This window comes from Tiliqua scincoides, chromosome 5 (genome assembly GCF_035046505.1).
Source record: "Tiliqua scincoides isolate rTilSci1 chromosome 5, rTilSci1.hap2, whole genome shotgun sequence".
Classification (NCBI taxonomy): Eukaryota; Metazoa; Chordata; class Lepidosauria; order Squamata; family Scincidae; genus Tiliqua; species Tiliqua scincoides.
Window position 1 is genome coordinate 23,671,878 of NC_089825.1, and position 19,617 is coordinate 23,691,494.

The window sequence follows — 19,617 nt, forward strand, 5'->3', positions numbered from 1 at the left end:
TGCATGCTCAACAAACTGGTCTGTTTCAATTTAAAATCCAAATTTAGGGCTACTGAAACTGATCATCCAGACTCTTGGCATAGATCCTTTATTTTTGTAAGATTGCAATCCTGTATTCACTTTCCTGAGAGTAAGCTCCATTGAACTCGGGGAGCTTACTTCTGAGTAGCCGTGCATAGAATTGGGCTATAGATTACTTAAAATAATCTTTTTATTAAAAGCCCTTCAAATGCCTTACGCAATTTTAGATATTGTTAAATACGCCTAAGGAAAAAGTTATCTTGACCTTGTTGATCAACTAGCTTTTCAGTTAGCTAGGTTAACCTAATTTGTGCTCTATCAGCATGTGTAGGGCAAGACAACATGCGCTCTTCTTTAAGGAGAGCTGTGGTTTACATTAGGAAATAGAAGAACTTATCACTTCACTTTCACTGTGTGTGTGAACACTTCAGGCTGGGGGACAGTGCACCCCTACTAGTGACAAAATAAATATTGCCTCTAAAGTAGATGAATTATAAGGTATTAATGCTCTAGCAGCACATCTTGAGATATAATTACGGTCACGCTTTGTCCTTGTTATTTCACTCTCTAGATTTATGATGCTTCTGAGGCATATTATGGAGTTAGCCATAAAATCCTGACAAATTGTTTTCCTTTTCCTGGCCTCAGATACTCTAGTTTATAAAGGATTTTTTTTTAATGGACATTATTGAAACAGATGGGAGAGCTGGTTATCTTTTCAGAAGTTGGTCTCTTAAGTTGTAGGTTAAGTGGTTTGTCAGATTTCATGCTTGCAGGTTTGTTTTTCAACAGCATACTCAGTAGCTGCTGGTGAATTTACTGGAGATCTCCAACAAGGTAAGAAGCCATATCCATTTGTGTAAACCATTTGTGTGAACCATTTTCAATCTTTTTCATCTTAAGGCACACTGACAAGGCACTAAAATGGTCAAGGCACACCACCAGGTTGTTGACAATTGACAAGGCACACCATGCTGCCAGTGGGGCTCACATCTCCCATTGGCCCTATTAATAAATGACCTTCCCCCAAATTCCTGTGGCACACCTGTGGACCACTCGCGGCACACCAGTGTGCCGCGGCACACCAGTGTGCCATGGCACAGTGGTTGAAAATGGCTGGAGTAAACTATACTGCTCACTTCATTCTATTTCTTTCTCCCATTCTGCATTTCTAAATATTTAGACTCTAACATTAGGCACACACGGGGCCAATCTCTTATCCATGTCAGCAGTGTAGCTGGAAGGAGTGCCACCCTTCTAGGGATGCCCCCTCACCTATACCCCTCTGAACACAACTGGAGCTGAGGGTGTTCTGGGGCCTCAGAAGGCCTTTTAAGGCCTCCAGAAGGCCTTAGAGTGTAACTTTTGGTTTTTCAGGCAAAACCGTAAATGGCATTTTAAGGCCTTCTGAAGCCTGGGGAAGATGCTCTCTGGGCTTCAGAACACCCTCAGCACACCTCTCAGAGCAAGGCTGGCTGAAGCTAGCAGCTTCGCTCCAAGACGTTTGGCTGCAAGCGGGGTGGGGATCTGGACCCCAGTGGCCACAGAGCGCTACCCAGGATCACAGCGTCCCTGTGATTCCCCCTCAGCTACCAACCGATCCATGTGAACAATCTTTACCTTACTGAGATAGGTGCTAGTGTGGAAAAACATAACACATGTCTGTAGCCACACTTCCACACTTCTATGACTTTCACAGGAATTGTGTTGACCACAGTTGTGGTCACAAACTCTGCTCTTTACCTTTGTCTTCACAGGTGCATATTTTTAGGATGTACTGCTCATGTGGATTAAAAATGTGCTTTTAGCCCTTAAACACAATTTAATGCTTTTAAAATCAGTTTGTTGACTAAACTCACAGTGTTTGCTTTTTTTTCTGTGCTCATTTTGCAATGATCCCTGAATCAGAATTCATAGGGGAATGCCATTTGTGAATGTGCTGCACGCATCCATGGTTCCTCCACATGGAGTTTCTCTTTGAATATATTTTTCAGAAGCATGTTTCTAACCAGAAGTGTGTCTTTTTGCACAAAAACAGCTTAGGTGGCCTGATTGTAATCAAACAGCATGGAATGCAAAGAGGTAGATACTAACTTCCCTCACTCTCATCAACACTGAAGATCTCCTATATCTCTGTATGCGTTTAAACAGATGAGCAGATCTCTAAGCCACTGCACTCATCCTATAGCAGAACATAAGTAAGTTAGGACCCAATCCTATCCAATTTTCCAGCACCGGTGCAGCCACAATGCAGCCCCAAGGTAAGGGAGCAAATGTTCCCATACCTTAAGAAGTCCTCTGTGACTGCTGCCCCACCACAAGATGCAGTGTATGCCCCATTGGCACAGCTGCACCAGCACTAGAAAATTGGATAGGATTGGGCCCTTAGTTGGCTTGAGAATCTGGGTATTAACAGGTTAGAAATGTGATATTGAAACTTCTTGTTTTGTACATCTAGTAACAAATCCTTTCTAAACTGTTGGTGTAAAACATCTCAAGATGCTTGGATGTTTTTGATGTGCCCAATAGGACTGGTATCCACTCAAGGTGTAGGGGTTATCTATTGCTATGTATCTATTGCCTTAACTTACAGAGTGTTAATTTCTCTTTAGAGCTGGTTGCTGGAGTTCCAAGAGGTGCACAGAACTTTGGCTATGTATGTAGTGTACCAAATGTTTTATTTTTCCCTAACCAATTAAAGTTGCCTAAGATTAATTTGTGATCTCCTACTCACTGAGGACCAAAAAATAATATGTTGGTGTCAGTGGTGTTGCTAATGATTATGTTGCCCAGTGCAGAGCTCAAAATGATGCTCCTGAAGTGATGTCACAACTGGAAGTGACATAATGCCTGGGCTTTTTAAAAAGTGAAAATTGGGGGGAAATCTGCCTCCTCCCCCCAACAGCACAGCACCCACTTGCTCTGCCGCCTTCTCCCAGCCAATGGCATAGCTAAGGCATCTATCTGCTACCTGGGGTCAAAGAGGATTTTGTAGTTCCCCCTCCACAGCAAAATCAAATTTAATTAAGTAAATAAATCAAAAGTGTGCCCCTTGTTGGTTAGAGACACTGTGCTGGGGTGAAGAGGGACAGTTTCTCCCTGGTAAATATAATAGGAGCACCACTTGAAAAAGTGCCTCTTTACTCAGTTAGCAGGAGCAACTATATTATGATAGATGGAAATGAGAGCTGACTCATATAACACCTTATTGGTTCCATGCTGTATCATAATAACATCTCATTGGCTCTCAGAACCATCAGTGTCATAGGTCAGTTTTGAGTTCAAGAAATCCACTTTTTGTTCCATAAAGCAGTTATGTTTTCATTTTCTAGTTTAACTGGCTATAACGTTTGATAGAACACAGATATTCCAATGTGGTCTGTTTCATTGCATTCTGCATTAAATTACCTTCCCAATGATGCATAACATGATGGTATTATTCGTACATACCAAGATTTTCACAATTTTGGCCACTTTGTATCAAACTCAACTTGTTGCCCCCTATAGCTTGTTCTTGCTGGTGGTAGTCCGAGTGGACCTGTGTCAGCAAATCATGCCTGGGAAGGGGGATAGGATATGGAGTGCATCAGTGCCGTCAATCCCAACCCCTCCTATGCCCAATGTACGACCCCGTCATATCCCTCCCCCCATCCCATTACATCCCTCTACTGCCTGGCATGGGCCTTCCCTCTCCAACGTGTGGTCTTCCTTTCATTGGCAGGCTGATGCAGGCCTTCCCACCAGTGCCACAATTAGCTACACTGTCACAAAGCACCTTATGGCTTTTGCAACAGCATGTACCAGCGGAGTGTGTGCTCCGTCAGTGCACCAGCACTTTAGCATTGCGCCATAGGTTTAGATACAACAGTGTGAAGGGATTAGAAGACAATGGTGCTGTACAGCACAGCCAATGGTTTTGAACTGTACAAAAGTAGGGTTAGGTTACTAGGAGACAAGGTATGCTGTTTGGCTAAGGTTGACCTGCTTAATGAAGCTGTAAAATATCCTTGTCTGAAAAGTTTAAAGAGCCATTTAAAGTGATATAATTTACGTATACAACGTATTCTCCATCTCAGAGGATTACACTGGATGATCCTTGAGAATCAGGAATCAGTGAAATTGTTATAATACATGTTTAAAAACTGAGTACAGTGGTACCTCGCATAACGAATGCCTCGCGCACGGAAAAACTCGCAGAACGAAAGCGTTTTGCGAAGTCTGGTAACTCACACAACAAATTTTTATGACCCGTGCTTCGCAAGACGAATTTTTTGTTTTGTTTTGGTTTGTTTTAAGGGGAGGATCTTCATGTCAGTTTATGATCCCGTCCACCCTAGTAAGGGGAGGATCTTCATGTCAGTTTATGATCCCGTCCACCCTAGTAAGGGGAGGATCTTCATGTCAGTTTATGATCCCGTCCACCCTAGTAAGGGGAGGATCTTCATGTCAGTTTATGATCCCGTCCACCCTAGTAAGGGGAGGATCTTCATGTCAGTTTATGATCCCGTCCACCCTAGTAAGGGGAGGATCTTCATGTCAGTTTATGATCCCGTCCACCCTAGTAAGGGGAGGATCTTCATGTCAGTTTATGATCCCGTTCACCCTAGTAAGGGGAGGATCGTCATGTCAGTTTATGTAAGTAAGTCCCATTGTGCTTGCTCCCAGGAAAGTGTGCACAGGATTACAGCCTTCAAGCTCCCCACTCAGCATCCCCCCCGTTTTTGAAATCCTCGGTACAGTATGTATGCCTTTAAAGAGCACTTAATAAACACTTTGTAAACCAAATTTGACTTTTCTTGCCCATAGGAACGCATTAATTAAATTTCAATGCATTCCTATGGGAAAATGTGCTTCGCAAAACAAAAAACTCGCATAACGAAAGGACTCGCGGAACGAATTAATTTCATTATGCGAGGCACCACTGTATATGACTTGGTTATAACTGACTGAAATACTTATATTTTTTCTGTTTCTAGGTTTCAATTCTTAATTCCACAGATTTGACCTTTATTCAGAATTTCACTGGCGAACAGGTAATGGATTTCAATAATACAAATCAACAAATGCTTGCTTTGGCAGCATATTTACTAAAATTGGAATGATACCGAGTAGATAAGCATTTTACAAAGCCACGTACCCAGTGGTGTAGCTAGAAGGGGTGCAAAGCACTAAGTTTTGCAAATGCTTCTGTTTTGCTCTCCGTGCCCGGAATGGCCCCCAAGGAGAGGAGGAGGGGCTGCTTGCATGCCACAGTGAGTCTGTGCAAAACTTAGTGCTTTGCACCCTTTCTTGCCACACCACTGCCCATATCAGCATTCCAAGATGATGAATGTAATGCCATCCAAACAGTTGCAGGATAAAATCGATTTAGGTGTTATTTCGGATGTGATAGAATTTTGCAATATGTGAACAGAACTTTTAAAAAGATACATGATGCAACCAGTAAGGGCATTCTTTTATTTACAGATGGCATCTTACTTTGGGTACACTGTTGCCGTATCAGATGTTAACGGTGATGGGTAAGTTAATGACTACTACGTATTCTGGCTGTTTTTTGTTTTTTTTTAAAGTAATCCTAGCAGGGTTAATAATAATTTAAACATCCTATGTAGTTTGTCTCTTATTTACTCTTTAAAATGGAATGGGGAGAGGGAGGTGCAGCAGAGTGGGATATATGCAGTGGTGTAGCTAGAGGGGGTGCAAAGCACTAAGTTGTGCAAAGAGCCTCACCACAGTGTGCAAGCGACTCTTCCCCTTTGGAGCCATTTCGGGTGATGGGAGTGAAATGGAGGCAAATTCAGGGTTTGTGGAACACTTTGCCACAAGAAGTAGTTATATCATCTTGCCTGGATGCCTTTAAGAGGGGATTGGACAAATTTCTGGAGGAGAAGTTCATTACAGGTTACAAGTCATAGTAGGTATGTGCAAGCTCTTCGTTTTAGAGGCAGGCTGCCTCTGATTGCCAGGTGCAGGGGAGGGCACCAGGACACAGGTTGTGCCTGTTGTCTTGTGTGCTCCCTGGGTCTTTGGTGGGCCACTGTGAGATACAGGAAGCTGGACTAGATGGGCCTTTGGCCTGATCCAGCAGGGCTCTTCTTATGTTCTTATGAGGCAGGGAAGCGAATGCTTCCATTTTGCTCCCGCTACCTGGAATGGCTCCAAAGAGGAGGGACAACTTGCATGCTGCAAAGAGGGTTCCTGCAAAACTTAGTGCTTTGCACCCCCTCTAGCTACACTTCTGGAAATATGTCCAAAATTCTACTTAAACTTATACAGTTGTCAATTAAAAAAAATTTGAATTAAACAAAGAAAAAGTTATTGAGCTCTAGCAATTGGCTTCGCTTTCTGAAAACACTATACTTTTATCTGTTTAGGTATTTGTTTCTGTATTCCTCAAGGCAGGAGAAATGCTATAATGAAAATCTCAGGTATAAACTTTAAAATAGCCAACCTACAGGCATCATGATAACATTCCTAAATGAAAAGCCTCATTGCAGTTTCTCCTTCCCTTAATCTCAACCCAGTTCACTAAGCGTCTTTCTGTGTTCCCATTTCTGTGGATACCTCTTGGTTTGACTAGTTCATCACATATCCGAAATCTGTTCAAATCTGGAGGGAGCGGAAGGTCAAGAAACTTGACTAACAACCATTGAGGCAAACAAGGCCATGAGAAATCTGTAAGAAGTTCTTATGTGGCTGGAGGTGGGAGTGGTCAGAAGGAAGAGGTCCAAAACCTATTTCTTTTGATAGATTTATTCCCCTCTAGTCTTAACCTGAGAGAGGTTCTGGATTGATTTCTGGTTTTAGGCTAGCAGTGCACTGTATCTCTTGCATTGGTCATCCTACAATTGCTTAGCAATGTTTAAATAGACACCAGTAATTGAAATGAGCCTTGCCAGGAGGAAAACAAGATTTATGCACAACATTTGTAGAGCAGATTTGCATTATTTATGTGAGGGTGAAACCACAGGTCCAATAAAAACACATTAGCAGTCTTTTATTTGTTCCATATCAAAACTTCACATGCTCAGGGCCTAACCTTTTGATGCTTCCCAATGTGCCTACTGCGAACCACCCAACAGCCTACAACTAATATGGCATAACACGGACAGTATATGCAACAAATGGTATAACATTTCAGCAGGTGGTCAGTGGGTGTTTTTGAATGCTGTTTTATTCAAATGGAAGGAATCGTGCCCGGGAATAAACAAATTGTTTGATTGATGGTCCCTACCAGATCGTGGCTCAGCCATGAAAGCAACACAGCCGTAAAATGCCATTGTGGATCGAAGGGTTTGGACTGCAGCATTATTCCTCAATCCCCGTGCCTTTTCAGCTTGTGTGTTTGGCTCAGAAACCGAACTATTTATAACTGCAGACAAGCAGAAATGTTCCCTGGTTTAAAAACGTCTACTACAAACAGATGTTTTAAAACATACAACTCCCCATGTGCAGTTTGTGCTGAAGGAGGGAAGTGGCCAGGGGGCACAAAGAGAAGAGAAACTGACATCATTGTTTTTGTTATTTGAACCGAGACACAGAAAACAGAGCACAGCAAAGACCCTAAGCACTGGTGAGAACAGTCTGGCTAATGAGTCGCTGTGGACACAGGGGTCCTAAAATCAGAGGACGCAGTCTCAGTGCCTGCATTTTCCCCCATGCATAATGTGCTTGCCATGTCACAGCAGCCATTAATGCTGTTTCGCCATTGTTTCCTGTTGCAATTCAGATGCGTTGCTCCGAGAACTTAGGTCCAATAACTCTCAAACTTTTTGGGAGGAAAATTCCCAAGGTAAGTCTTTTCGGGGGGCAAGGGCAGCGACACAATCCCAAGGATCATGTTGCAAAAGGGGACGAAGGGGAACCTTTGTACTTACTGAGGGCTGCTGCAAGCTGCAGGAGATGTGGGGAGCCCCATGCAGCCCTCTGTGGGGCTCCTCGAGGCTTAGAATGTTGGAGAAAGGCGATCCAAAATCATTTCCTGGTTGCGACTACAAAACGGGAAGTGGTTTCCTGTTGTTTTTCTCTGACATTCTAAGCCTTGGGGAGCCCTACGGAGGGCTGCACAGGACTTCTTGCACCTCCTGCGGCTTGCAGCAGCCCTCACTAAGTACAAACACCCCCTTCGTGACACAGTCCTGGGGATTTCGTTGCTCCCTCTCCCCTTCTCCTGCCCCTTAAAGGGACAGGGGAAACTTAACACGAGCCGGTGGGTCACGACCCACCAGTTTGAGCACCGCTGACTTAGGATGTGTATGTGTTTGGAACAGGGCTTGAATGGGCTTGTATGCGGCAGAGAGTTGCAATACCCTTCCTAGAATATAAGACCAACACAAGCCAGTTTTTAGGAATTGCATTATATCTGCAGGAAAGTAAATGCCGTATTAGGAATTTCAGTGTTTAATTGGAGCACAGTGCAAGGCAAACAATGTGTTGACAGTATGCAATTTCTGTGACTGACCTGTAAAAAATAGGGAAGATTCTCAGAAGAATGGATTTAGAAGAGCTCCAACAAATCTGGTGCTTTTCACGCAAGGCCACACTCCGTGTGAGGGAACCACACATGCAATTGGGGCTGTTTTTTCCATTTTTGCAGCTGAAGTTTCCACAGCTGGCAAGGCAAGCTGCCATTCAGACTAAACCATGGCTTCCCGCTTTTGCTGTGGGAGCTGTAGTGATGAAAATTACAATAAAGATTGGCTGAAGGTAGTTCTGCAAATGGCTCTCATCTACATTAGTATGGGATGCAGTGACCTAGAGGCTTATGTGCCCATCCTTCCTCCTCAGTGCGCGCGCGTGTGTATGTTTCAAACATTATGTTTATGGAAAAAAGTGATTGGATTTTGGACCAATCCATTTGTGTGTTTCCTTCTCCCCCCAGGTTGGATGACATCCTAGTTGGTGCTCCTCTCTTCATGGAACGTGAATTTGAGAGCAACCCTAAGGAAGTCGGGCAGGTGTACTTATACCTGCAAGAGAGTGCCTTCTCCTTCAGGGATGCGCAGACACTCTCTGGCACTGAGGTGTTTGGGAGATTTGGGAATTCCATTGCACATCTTGGAGACCTAAACCAGGATGGATTTAATGGTAATTCCATCATATCTTTCCTTAGAGCTGTGGTTCTCAATTTTTTTAGAGGCCCTAGAGGTTGCTGCCAGATTTAGAAATTCCAAGGGGTGTGGCTATAATGGTGGTTGGGCAATGGTTTTCCCCCCCTCATGTAGCAGCTTGTTTAACCCTTAATGCACATAGCCCCATCTGCCCTGTCAGTTTTGAACCCATCAAAATTTGGTTTACAATCCACTGGTGGGTCCTGGACCTACTGTCTGAGAACTGCTGCCTTAGAGGAACCATCTCAGAGGAGCTACCCAAATTGCAAGAGTAGCTAAACATGAGGATGGTTCTATTTGCTTTATTGCTGCCAAGGAAAAGGCAGAGGGAGCACATCTTTGCAGTGCGCAACTTCACATTGCACTTATTACAACGCATGCTTCACACCATCACTTCTGTTTATCATGGTGATGGTTTTTCATATGCTTTATGGTTTTTCTGAAGTCACCATGAGTGGGATGTTGTTATTTAAGCATATTTTATATGGTAATCAAATGATGAATGCTGTGCTTTGCGTCAAGAATGTAACTCCCTCTGTCCTGGAAAAACTTAAAGGGCATTGATATCTAAAGATCAAATTCCACATTAGCTTAAATGCATGACTGCCCATATCGGTTTCTTATGCCCTCTGATCAAGTCAAAATGCATTATCATCATTGTTTAAAGTATTTATATACTATTTTTCAATAAAATATAGGCGTATACATAGGGAGCTGCCTTATACCAGGTCAAATCATTGGTAAAGGTGTTTGTTTCCAGTGAGTAAAATAGGGTTACAGCCTAAGGGCCCAATCCTATCCAACTTAACAGCGCTGGTGCTGCAGCAATACAACCCCAAGGCAAGGGAACAAATGTTCCATAACTACCCTCCTACCACAAGATGCAGCACACACCCCATTGACACCACTACACCAGGGCTGGAAAACTGGATAGGATTTGTCCCTTAATCTTTCTGAATGGGCTTTTCTCTGAGTAAGGTAAATAATACCGTTTTCAAACACCTCTAACCATTGATCCATCTAGGTCAGTATTGTTGATACTGTCTGGTAGTGGCTCTCCTTGGTTTCAGGCAGGAATTTTTGTCTACCCTACCTGGGAATGCCAGATACTGAACCTGGCACCACCTGTATTCTAAATGTGTTCTGCCACTGAGTTCTGTCTCCTGCCTGTGACTGCAATGTTATCAAAGAGGTTTGCCTAGCAAAAGGAATGAGAAGATTGTTCTCGTAACTCACAAGGAAAAGAGCGCAAGGGAGACATTTCAATAGAGTGGAAATGAATAGGAACTTCAAAAATCAAAATTTAAAACTACTTCTGACAATGGCAGTCAATGAAGAGAGTTGGTGTGGGGATGGCTGGGGAACACTGGATGTGACCCATGATGGCTGATCTACCCCCCCCCGCCCCGCCCAAATTAAATTGCCTTGGAAATAGGCTGAGCTGCTTTCCAAAATGATCATGAAATAGCTCGGCTTATTTCCAAGCCTGTCTGAATTTGGGCTCAACCAACTGCCTGACGAACCAATGAATTGGGGCTCAACTAATGAATGCTATTCATTCCAGTATCCTTACTCCCGTAGCTGTCAAATCCCTTCCCATCTGCCAACCAATCTTCCAAGCTCCCTCTTCTTTCCAGCAGTTTATGTGGCTGCTGGTGGTGGTGCAAGCAGGAGTGAGAGTGAGACATCACAGTAAACTAGATACAGTACCAGGCAGAAGGCTTTAGCCTAACCTTACTTTATCATGTTCGTTTTCTCTGTATAAGAATAGGGGCTCATGGGCTCTGCATCTGCAGTCTGAAGTGTTACAGTTTAGATGCAGGCTTACCACCTCAGCTGCTGTTCATGAGAAGTAGACAATCTAAGTTTGAGGAAGTCCAGTACAGGGAGATCCATAATATACTTCAGTAAACATGGATATGGAAGAGTTTATAAGAACATCAGAGGAATTCACTGGGTCAGGTCAACCAACTGATCTCAGGGCCAAACCAGACTTGATTTTAAACATACTGTTTGGCTGTATCTGTATTTTTTTCTTAGTCACAGGGAGCCCTACTGAAATTAAGATAGTGTCATAAAGGAGGTGGGAGTTTAACATTGCTGCAGTCCTGGTCTAGAGGAGGACCTTCCACAGCTGCTGTGTGCTCTGGGAAGGAAGCAGACAGAATGAGCTCCTAGATTCCTCATAGTAGAGCAACCTTACAGTATACTTGGATAGCCCAAGGTGATCCACTGCCTCACCCAAAGCCCCCACTGATATCCCCCGCAACCCATGTATGGAGCATTCCTCCCAAAACTGCATGGACGGAGGTAACCCAGCCCCCTACCTTCCTCCTTTGTACAGTCTCTTAAGTAATGCAGTGTGCATGGATGACCTCCACATTTAGTTACATGTTGTCCATTGGCACTGCATTACTAAAGGGGAGTACCTGTTGCAGGGACAAAAATGTTTGTGAAACATTGCCCCTCTCCCTGTTTAGGCTTGATACTGCCTAAAACAGGATGCTCTGTGCTCTCTTCCCACAAGGATAAATTGGTTGAATTGTCAGTGTAATTTTGCTATTTCTTTTTGTTCTATTGCAGACATCGCGATTGGTGTGCCGTTTGCAGGAGAAGATAGAAGAGGGAAAGTGCTCATTTACAATGGAGTCAGCAATGGGTTAAATCCTAACCCTTCCCAGGTTCTCAGTGGTATGTGGGCCTCCCAGTCTGTGCCTGCGGGATTTGGTTTTACACTAAGAGGAGACTCAGACATAGACAAGAATGATTACCCAGGTAAGGTTCTTCCACAAGAGAGAGGATTTCATCCTTCCTTTCTCTGGAAAAAGCATAATTTCTAAACTGTTCTTTTTGCAAGACAGAGGTAAAAAAAAACCACTGAATAGACACAGCTTTTGTGTGAAAAGGTCTGGTTTTCCTTCCCTGAGAATGTGAAGTTGGACAAAACAAATGCTCCCTTTCCTCTCAAGAGGAATAGTAAAAAATGCAAGAAGAAGGATTGAAACAGTTAGATTAACATCAAACACCTGAACTGGGGTGTGGGTGTGTGCTTTTTTTCTTTTCTTTTGTATTTTTAGGTCTTAACGCTTCTGTTCCCTGTCAAAAATCTGAAACAAAGAGTTATTTATCTGCCCATTGGACAGCTTCCCTTCTGATTGTATTTATTTATCTGGCAAATTTATACCTTGCTTTTCAATAGTTAATAATAATAATAATAAATAGTTCTCAAAGCAGGTTACATTTAAAAGAACACACGATGCCAATAGAATTACTGGAATAACAATATGTTAGAACAGAGACAGACTTCAAACACCCATCCATTCCCAAGATCTGGCAGTAAACTCTTAGTCATAAAAGATTTACAGCCCAATCCTATCCATACTTTCCTAATGGGGCTTACTTCTGAGTATAGAATTGGGCTGTTACTTGGCAAGAAGGTTTTTAATATCTTGTTTTAAAGGGGCAATGCCCCAGCTCAGCTGTACTGGACTTACTGCCCAATCCTACCCCCCATCATTTTATAGAATGAAATCACACCAACGGAGGCTGCCCTGCATGCTATGATGGGGGTGGGTATTGATCAGCCTGCAGGAGGGAAGAAAAAGATACCTAGTTCAGTTTATTTTTACTTACACCCTGGTAGGCTGCCTGATCACCTATGAGTGTCCTCGAATCTACACTAGCAATATTGCTGGTGCATGTCCAAGGAGAGAAAGGTAGCAGGATAGGTAGAAAAATGGGGGATAAGATCCTTCCACTGACATCGTCCACCAGTTCCTCCCTGCAACATTGGCGTGGTTTTCACATTGCCGTAAAAGACCTTGCACTGCTGGAACACTAGTTCTAGCAAACAGGGTCCCAATCCCTGGGACCTTAGTGAGTGACTCCAGAGCTTGGGAACCACCATCAGAAAAGAAGCAGTAGCCATCAGCCTGATCAATGATGGAACTGCCAAGGGTTTTTTGTTCCTGTTCTCAAATAGTGAGAAGGAACATAAGGGGAAGGTACTGCTCCACAAGGTTTCTGGTTTAAGACTGTAAAGGACTTTGATGTACTTGTTTCCCATGTCGTCATCATGGAAATTCCCAAACTGGCTATAAAAAACATAAATTTGTCACTACAATTAGCAAATTACAGTTCAGAAACAGAAGAAATTCTGAAATTCTGTTGCTCTTATCATCTATAATCCTGTTGCTTTATTGATGAAAGGGCTTGTAGTTTTTGTAATTGCAGTTGGCTTACCTACAATACATGTCTACTCTGAAATAAGTCCCATTAAGTATAATGGGACCTAAACTGTGTTTAGAATTGCAGCCTTAAAGAGTTATTCAAATATGGTTAATTTCAGTGTGAATGTAAAATTGTTATCGGTTCCCAATTGCAATGAACTCACTGGAAGGTGGCGTAGCATCGTAGCTAATAGAAGGAGTATTGACTGGAGGTTCCTGGTTCATTTATCAGTTGAGTTATGGGCTCAGTGAGTGACTTTAGCAGCCCAATCGTAGGCAATATTGCTCCCTCTGGAACTAACAGGGGGGTGCACCCTATGCCCATTGCAAAACGTGATTCAGAAGTGCACAGAGCTGTGCACTTGGCCTACCAGCAGAGATGCTGTGGAGATCCTGCGTGCGGTGGTGGGGAGAAGTAGGCCCTTTGATATTGGTGAAATGGGCATAATGGGACAGGGGTGGGCATAACTGGGAGTGGGGTGCGTAAGAGGTGAGAGGGGTAGCTGCCGGCATGGGCAACTTGTGCCAGATGCTTTCCTTTCCAGAGCAAGCCAACATGCCCAATATGTCTCCTTGAAGTTGTGCCAGCTAAAGAGATGGTGCAGGTCCGAGGAGACCCATTAGCAGTTGAGGGGCTTACGGTGGAAAATAGGAAAATACTTTCCTTTTCTCCTTCCAAGCCTCCCGATCACCCTCTCCACCACAGCATGCAGCACAGCCTGTTTTGGTTTTGGCTGCATGTGTTGGCAGGGAAAACCATGGGATTGGGCCCCCAGCAACTACTGAACATAAGAACAGCCCCACTGGATCCGGCCATAGGCCCATCTAGTCCAGCTTCCTGTATCTCACAGCGGCCCCACCAAATGCCCCAGGAAGCACACCTGATAACAAGAGACCTGCATCCTGGTGCCCTCCCTTGCATCTGACATAGCCCATTTCTAAAATCAGGAGGTTGCACATACACATCATGGCTTGTAACCCAAAATGGATTTTTCCTCCAGAAACTTGTCCAATCCCCTTCTAAAGCGTCCAGGCCAGACGCCATCACCACATCCTGTGGCAAGGAGTTTCACAGACGAACCACACGCTGAGTAAAGAGATATTTTCTTTTGTATGTCCTAACCCTCCCAATTTTAGTGGATGTCCCCTGGTTCTGGTGTTATGTGAGAGTGTAAAGAACATAACATAGGCCCATCTACTCCAGCTTCCTGTATCTCACAGCGGCCCACCAAATGCCCCAAGGAGCACACCAGATAACAAGAGACCTCATCCTGGTGCCCTCCCTTGCACCTGGCATTCTGACATACCTCTCAGCCTCCCCCCAAACACAATCCATAATCCAGAAGTAATCATAATGCCAGCCTACTTTGCAGGATTGGTGTACCGATTAGTAAGTTAGCCTATGCATCACGTTGACTAGTTAGGAAAAATGTTATTTAAAGATGAACTACCTGTGTTGCTAGAAATCGAAAAAAGACACGCATTCTTCTGGTTGCAGATATTCCTCCACTGCTCACTTGCCCGGATCATTCTTTTTAATTAGTTTGGTTCTGAATGTTTTCCCTTAACAATTAATCTATTACTGATGTCATCTGGTATTTATCAACACTGCTTCATGATTGCAGCTTGCACTCTTTATTTTTGAAGTGGAGCTTATCCAGTTTGGGGCAGTGTTCCAACACCATCTGTAGTCTAAATGCACAACATCGTTTTAATTTGATTTTCTCCATTTCCCCCTCTCCTCTGGGATCATGCATACGGCAGGCAGCATCATTTCTCTTTGTCGGGATTCTGAGAGGGCTCTCTGCGTTTGTAACATAACCCACACAGTAGAACTGCTGTAGTCGAACCCTTAAGATTGTTTTGCTGGCGTAAGCCCTATTGGAATTAATGGGACAATGCTGGATGAACATCTTGGAATATCTTTGCCACTGTGCTCTGCTAACCTACTGTATGACTGTTTTGGGATAGTTTATGTTTTGTGACTGTTTCATTGATTTTTTTGTGTGTATGTGTGTCTTAATCCAGCTGGCCAGTGTTATAGTTTTCTTCTAACATCTGTATTGACTTTGAAAAAGGGAGGAAAGGAGAATTAAAATATATGTTTTATCCCTTCTATAGGGTTTTCATACTACAAAGGCATGAACAAGCTTGGCCGATTTAGGCTTAAACAACACCTGGTGCTGCTAACATTAGTGTGCTTCTGTCTTTAAAAAGAAAAAGAAGAAGAAGCCAAAGAGGAGCCAACCCAGATCGGTGTGTTTGAGAGTGGTTTTATATGCTGGTTGGTTATCTATGGTTTGTGCAAAGTACAGTTTCCCATATGTGAATGAAGCAGGAAACTGTGGTTTGTTGCAAACTACAAACAGAAGTTTCTAATGATGTACCAAGTAGTATGGAAGAGGAGGGAGAGGCACATAAACCATGGGTCACACCTGCTCACCACAAATGATGGTTTGTTGTTACATTAACAACATTTTGTTATTCCATATTCTGGAAACTTATAAAATAATAACTCTTTCTGAAGAATGTAATCCAGCTAACTGCCCAGTCCTATGCGGCGTTTCAGTGGTGAAGCAAGCTTTGCGGCATCGCTGATGCTGATCTAGAAGCATGCTTAGCTGTGTGATTCAGTTTGAAAATACTTTCTCTTACCCCTCTCTAAGGCCCTCTACCGCCCATGGATCTCCTCAGCCTGTGCCAGCTCTTTTAGCTCTTATCTTTAGACGAGACAAAGGGGGCATGTTGGCTTACTCCAGAGGGGATAGCATCCAGTGCAAGTCACTGACACCAGGTGCCATCCCCTCCTGCTTCTAACATGCCCCGGCCCTCCCCTGTTCCACACTGATCTGCCCACCCCCTGTCCCCTTACACCCACCCCACTGAGTTACGGAGGCTGATGGACCTTCTCCCCACCACCGCATGTGGGGGTTCCACAGCATCTGTAGTGGTGGTCCAGAAGCACACAGCTAAGTATGCTTCTAGAGCACATCTTTGATGCCACAAAGCATGTTTCACCTCTGGAACGCTGCATAGGATTGGGCAGTTAGTTGGATAAAATTTTTCAGAAAGAGCTATTATTTTTTTATGTTTCCCAGAATCCCAGAATAAGCAATACAAAAATGCTGTTGTTTTCGGTTTGCACTGAGTATCCAAGAATGTCTGAGGCAATGTGAGACAATCCTTTGTTTGCCTGCTCCATTTCATCCAGGCTTAGGGATCCCACCAAAGTTGACTTGTGTGAGGCCCCCCAAACCTTGGAGCTGGCACATCTCAGTCCACTCGATGTGTCTTTATGTCCCATTTTAGGCTTTCATGCTTGATTCTAACTTGAATTTCACCAATATGGACTGATGTTCGTAGGGTTTGTGAACCACTGTAATGATATTTTCAGCTGGGTAGTCACTTGATCAAAGAAACCGTAGCCAATTTGTCACATAGCATTAATTGATTAATGGATTAAACTGTAATACAAACGCTTATGACATAAACACATTTTTAAAAACCTATTTAATTTTCTTTTTTTTTAAATGATGCATCTTTAAATTGCAGCAGATGCCACCTTGAGGGAGATTCCCCTCCTGTGCAAAATGAAAGGGCACCCCCTCATCTAAGATAGTGGCTGACATCTGATCGTGTCTTACAAGCACTTTAACTTAAAATAATTAACTTTTTTTTTCTTCAAAAAGTGTGCTGCCTGTTAACCAAGGATATGCAGCCCGAACTTCAAGAAGGCAGTTGTCTTCTCCAACAACAGACAATAATAAATGGGATGGAAAACACCCCTAATTCCTGAATAATCCTGCCTAGTCGTCTTAAAATACTGTTGACAGTTCCATCTGCTAAATGCATCAAGATCTACAGCAGAAAGGAACTTTTTCAACTGCTTAGTAGCAGGCATTGTGAAGAATAGAAGGATTTTAGAGCAATGCAAGCCAGTTGCCGGCAATTCTACACCTGCAGAGATGTCAACTAAGTGATTATTTTATTATAGGATCAGTTCTAGAGATTTATTTAGGACAAAGGCAGGCAGGGAAAGAAGGAATGGAAAAGAAAGTGAAGCAAGGAAGCACTTTTGCTACGACCTCTTGTGGTTGCAAGGTAAATAAATTGGTGCCAGTAATCAGCTACAGGTTTGTCTCCAGTTCGTTGCTAAATTGTTCGCAAAGATCTTAAGAGTTTGCCTCATAGTAAACTGAAATGGTTATATATTTCTACTTTTGGGAACTGTGTGGTGAACATTACGTTGCTGCGAATGTGCGAATCAGTGAATGGGAAAAACTTACCGGTAGTCACAACCATTATTCTCTGTAAAATGGAGCTGTAGTGGAAGTGGGGCCAGCAATGGACAGGTGATTTGAGTTCATGTCCTCCAGTCGTTACGGGCCTGGGGGTGGGGGTGGGGGCAAAAGCCCCAGGCGCTACACCTGCAGGCCCCATTGGGGCCGCTCTGCCACCGTGCCATGTCCACCTGCCCTCCAGAGCCATTCTGGAGGCAAGTGAAATCCCGTGCGGCATTCAGAACCACTCGGAAAGCCTTCTGAGGTTTCCGACATGGTCTTAAGCAGTACTTTTGGGAAACTGGAAGTTCTGTTTAAGACCATGTCAGAAACATCAGAAAACTTTCCAAGCTGTCCTGAACACCACACAACAGAATCCTGAAGACTGATGGCTAGGTAAGTATCTGGGCCGGGGTGCAGCATTGCGGACCTGTGCTCGAAGATACCAAAGGGGCCAGGTCCATAACTGTCCTTCAGGTAATATTACTTCCCAGGTCAAGGAAAGTAGCTTTGCCAACTGGGAAAGCTTCCATATACCACTCATTCTGACCCAGATCCAGCCAACTTTGGTCTGATATGTAACAGAGTGAGTACAGATAGCATTTTCCAGTCATTACTAGCATCCTTAGCCATGACTAAGAGCCCAATTGTATCCCCACCATCTTTTGCCATGCAGCTGTGCTGACAGATCTTGCACAGCATGCAGTGTTGGGGAGGTGTCCAGCCAGGCTGGGAGAGGTAAGTAAAAGTAGTTTTGACTGGCTGTCAGGCTGTCCTTGGAGTTATACCAGCTATTTTGCTAGCATAAGTCCAAGGAGAGACCAAGGGAGTGTCGGGCTGAGAAAATGAGAATAGCGTCCTAGTATGTGCTGCTGCCACTGGACACCCCCCCGAACTGCCCCTCCCCACTCCATACCCCACCCTTCCTCCAAACTGCCCACAACCTGTCTCCACTGGGACGTTGCCTACTCTGATTTTGGGTCCGTTATGGGGGCACATGAAGCTGATAGCTGTTTTCACCAGCAGTTCCAAAACAAACGATGGTGGCATTGTTTTTTTGCCCCCAGAATTGGGCTTATGGTGGTGGATTGCAAGATCCACTGCTGTATGCCCTCAACAAGACTGAATCGTAACTAAATTTAGGATCCAACTCCCTGACTAACAGGAGTTCTCAGGGTTTCAAAGAAGATTCTCCTTTGCTTTGCCCAGGATTGAACTTGGGACCTTGTGTATCAACGGAACTTAGTCATGACCAAGTTTAGGATACAGTCCAATTTAGACAATACTGACCTAGATGGACTGATGGTCTGAGTCAGTATTAGATAGCTTCCTATGTTATCTGTGTTTCCTTTTTACTTGAATATAGTACACAGGGGTGCTCTCTGTCGGCTTAGCATTACTACGTGTTCTGACCCTATGTCAACAAACCAGGGTTGCAGAAGATGATTGAAGGTATCCCTTGCCTGTACTATCTGTAGATGAAGTGTCTTGGGACCTTGTTTGAGCAAAACTTAGTAAAAGAAAGTTGTCCAAGACTTCATAAATAGTAAGTCGCATCCCCCATGGGCACTGGCCAGCATTATTCATGACCTATCTAGAAAGCAGATGATTATTCCCTTGAGGAAGTAGAAGCGTATCCATGGAATTCAGTTTTGGAATGTCCAGTCCAGTGGAGTTTCTTACAGCTATATCTCAGTAGATTTATAGACAAGTGTTTCCTTAAATCAAAGCCACAGAGATTTGTTTCCTTAAAAAAAAAAAAGTCATGTAAATGAAATGGTATAATTATATCCTTCAGTACCGGAATGATTTTTTCTTCAAAGTTTCATTTGGAAAAGATGCATACATTTAGCCTGATTTTTTTTCTCAGCTGAAAAATTTCTGTATACTTTGACAAGCATTTTGCTTTTAGCTAGGAAACTGTATCTGTGACATTTTTCTCAAAAGACATATGAATGCATGACTCAGTGTTTCTCT

The 19,617-nt window shown here is 43.5% G+C and overlaps 1 protein-coding gene across 1 annotated transcript in view; it reads left to right on the forward strand.

Moving 5' to 3' along the window:
- Window positions 1-19,617, forward strand: part of ITGA8 (integrin subunit alpha 8) — a 142,230-nt gene that overhangs the window by 35,387 nt on the left and 87,226 nt on the right. The window contains exons 8-13 of the mRNA XM_066629122.1: window positions 814-858; window positions 2,634-2,677; window positions 4,998-5,054; window positions 5,488-5,540; window positions 8,903-9,108; window positions 11,715-11,906. Coding sequence (XP_066485219.1) covers window positions 814-858; window positions 2,634-2,677; window positions 4,998-5,054; window positions 5,488-5,540; window positions 8,903-9,108; window positions 11,715-11,906 — 597 coding nt within the window. The remainder of the gene's footprint in view (window positions 1-813; window positions 859-2,633; window positions 2,678-4,997; window positions 5,055-5,487; window positions 5,541-8,902; window positions 9,109-11,714; window positions 11,907-19,617) is intronic.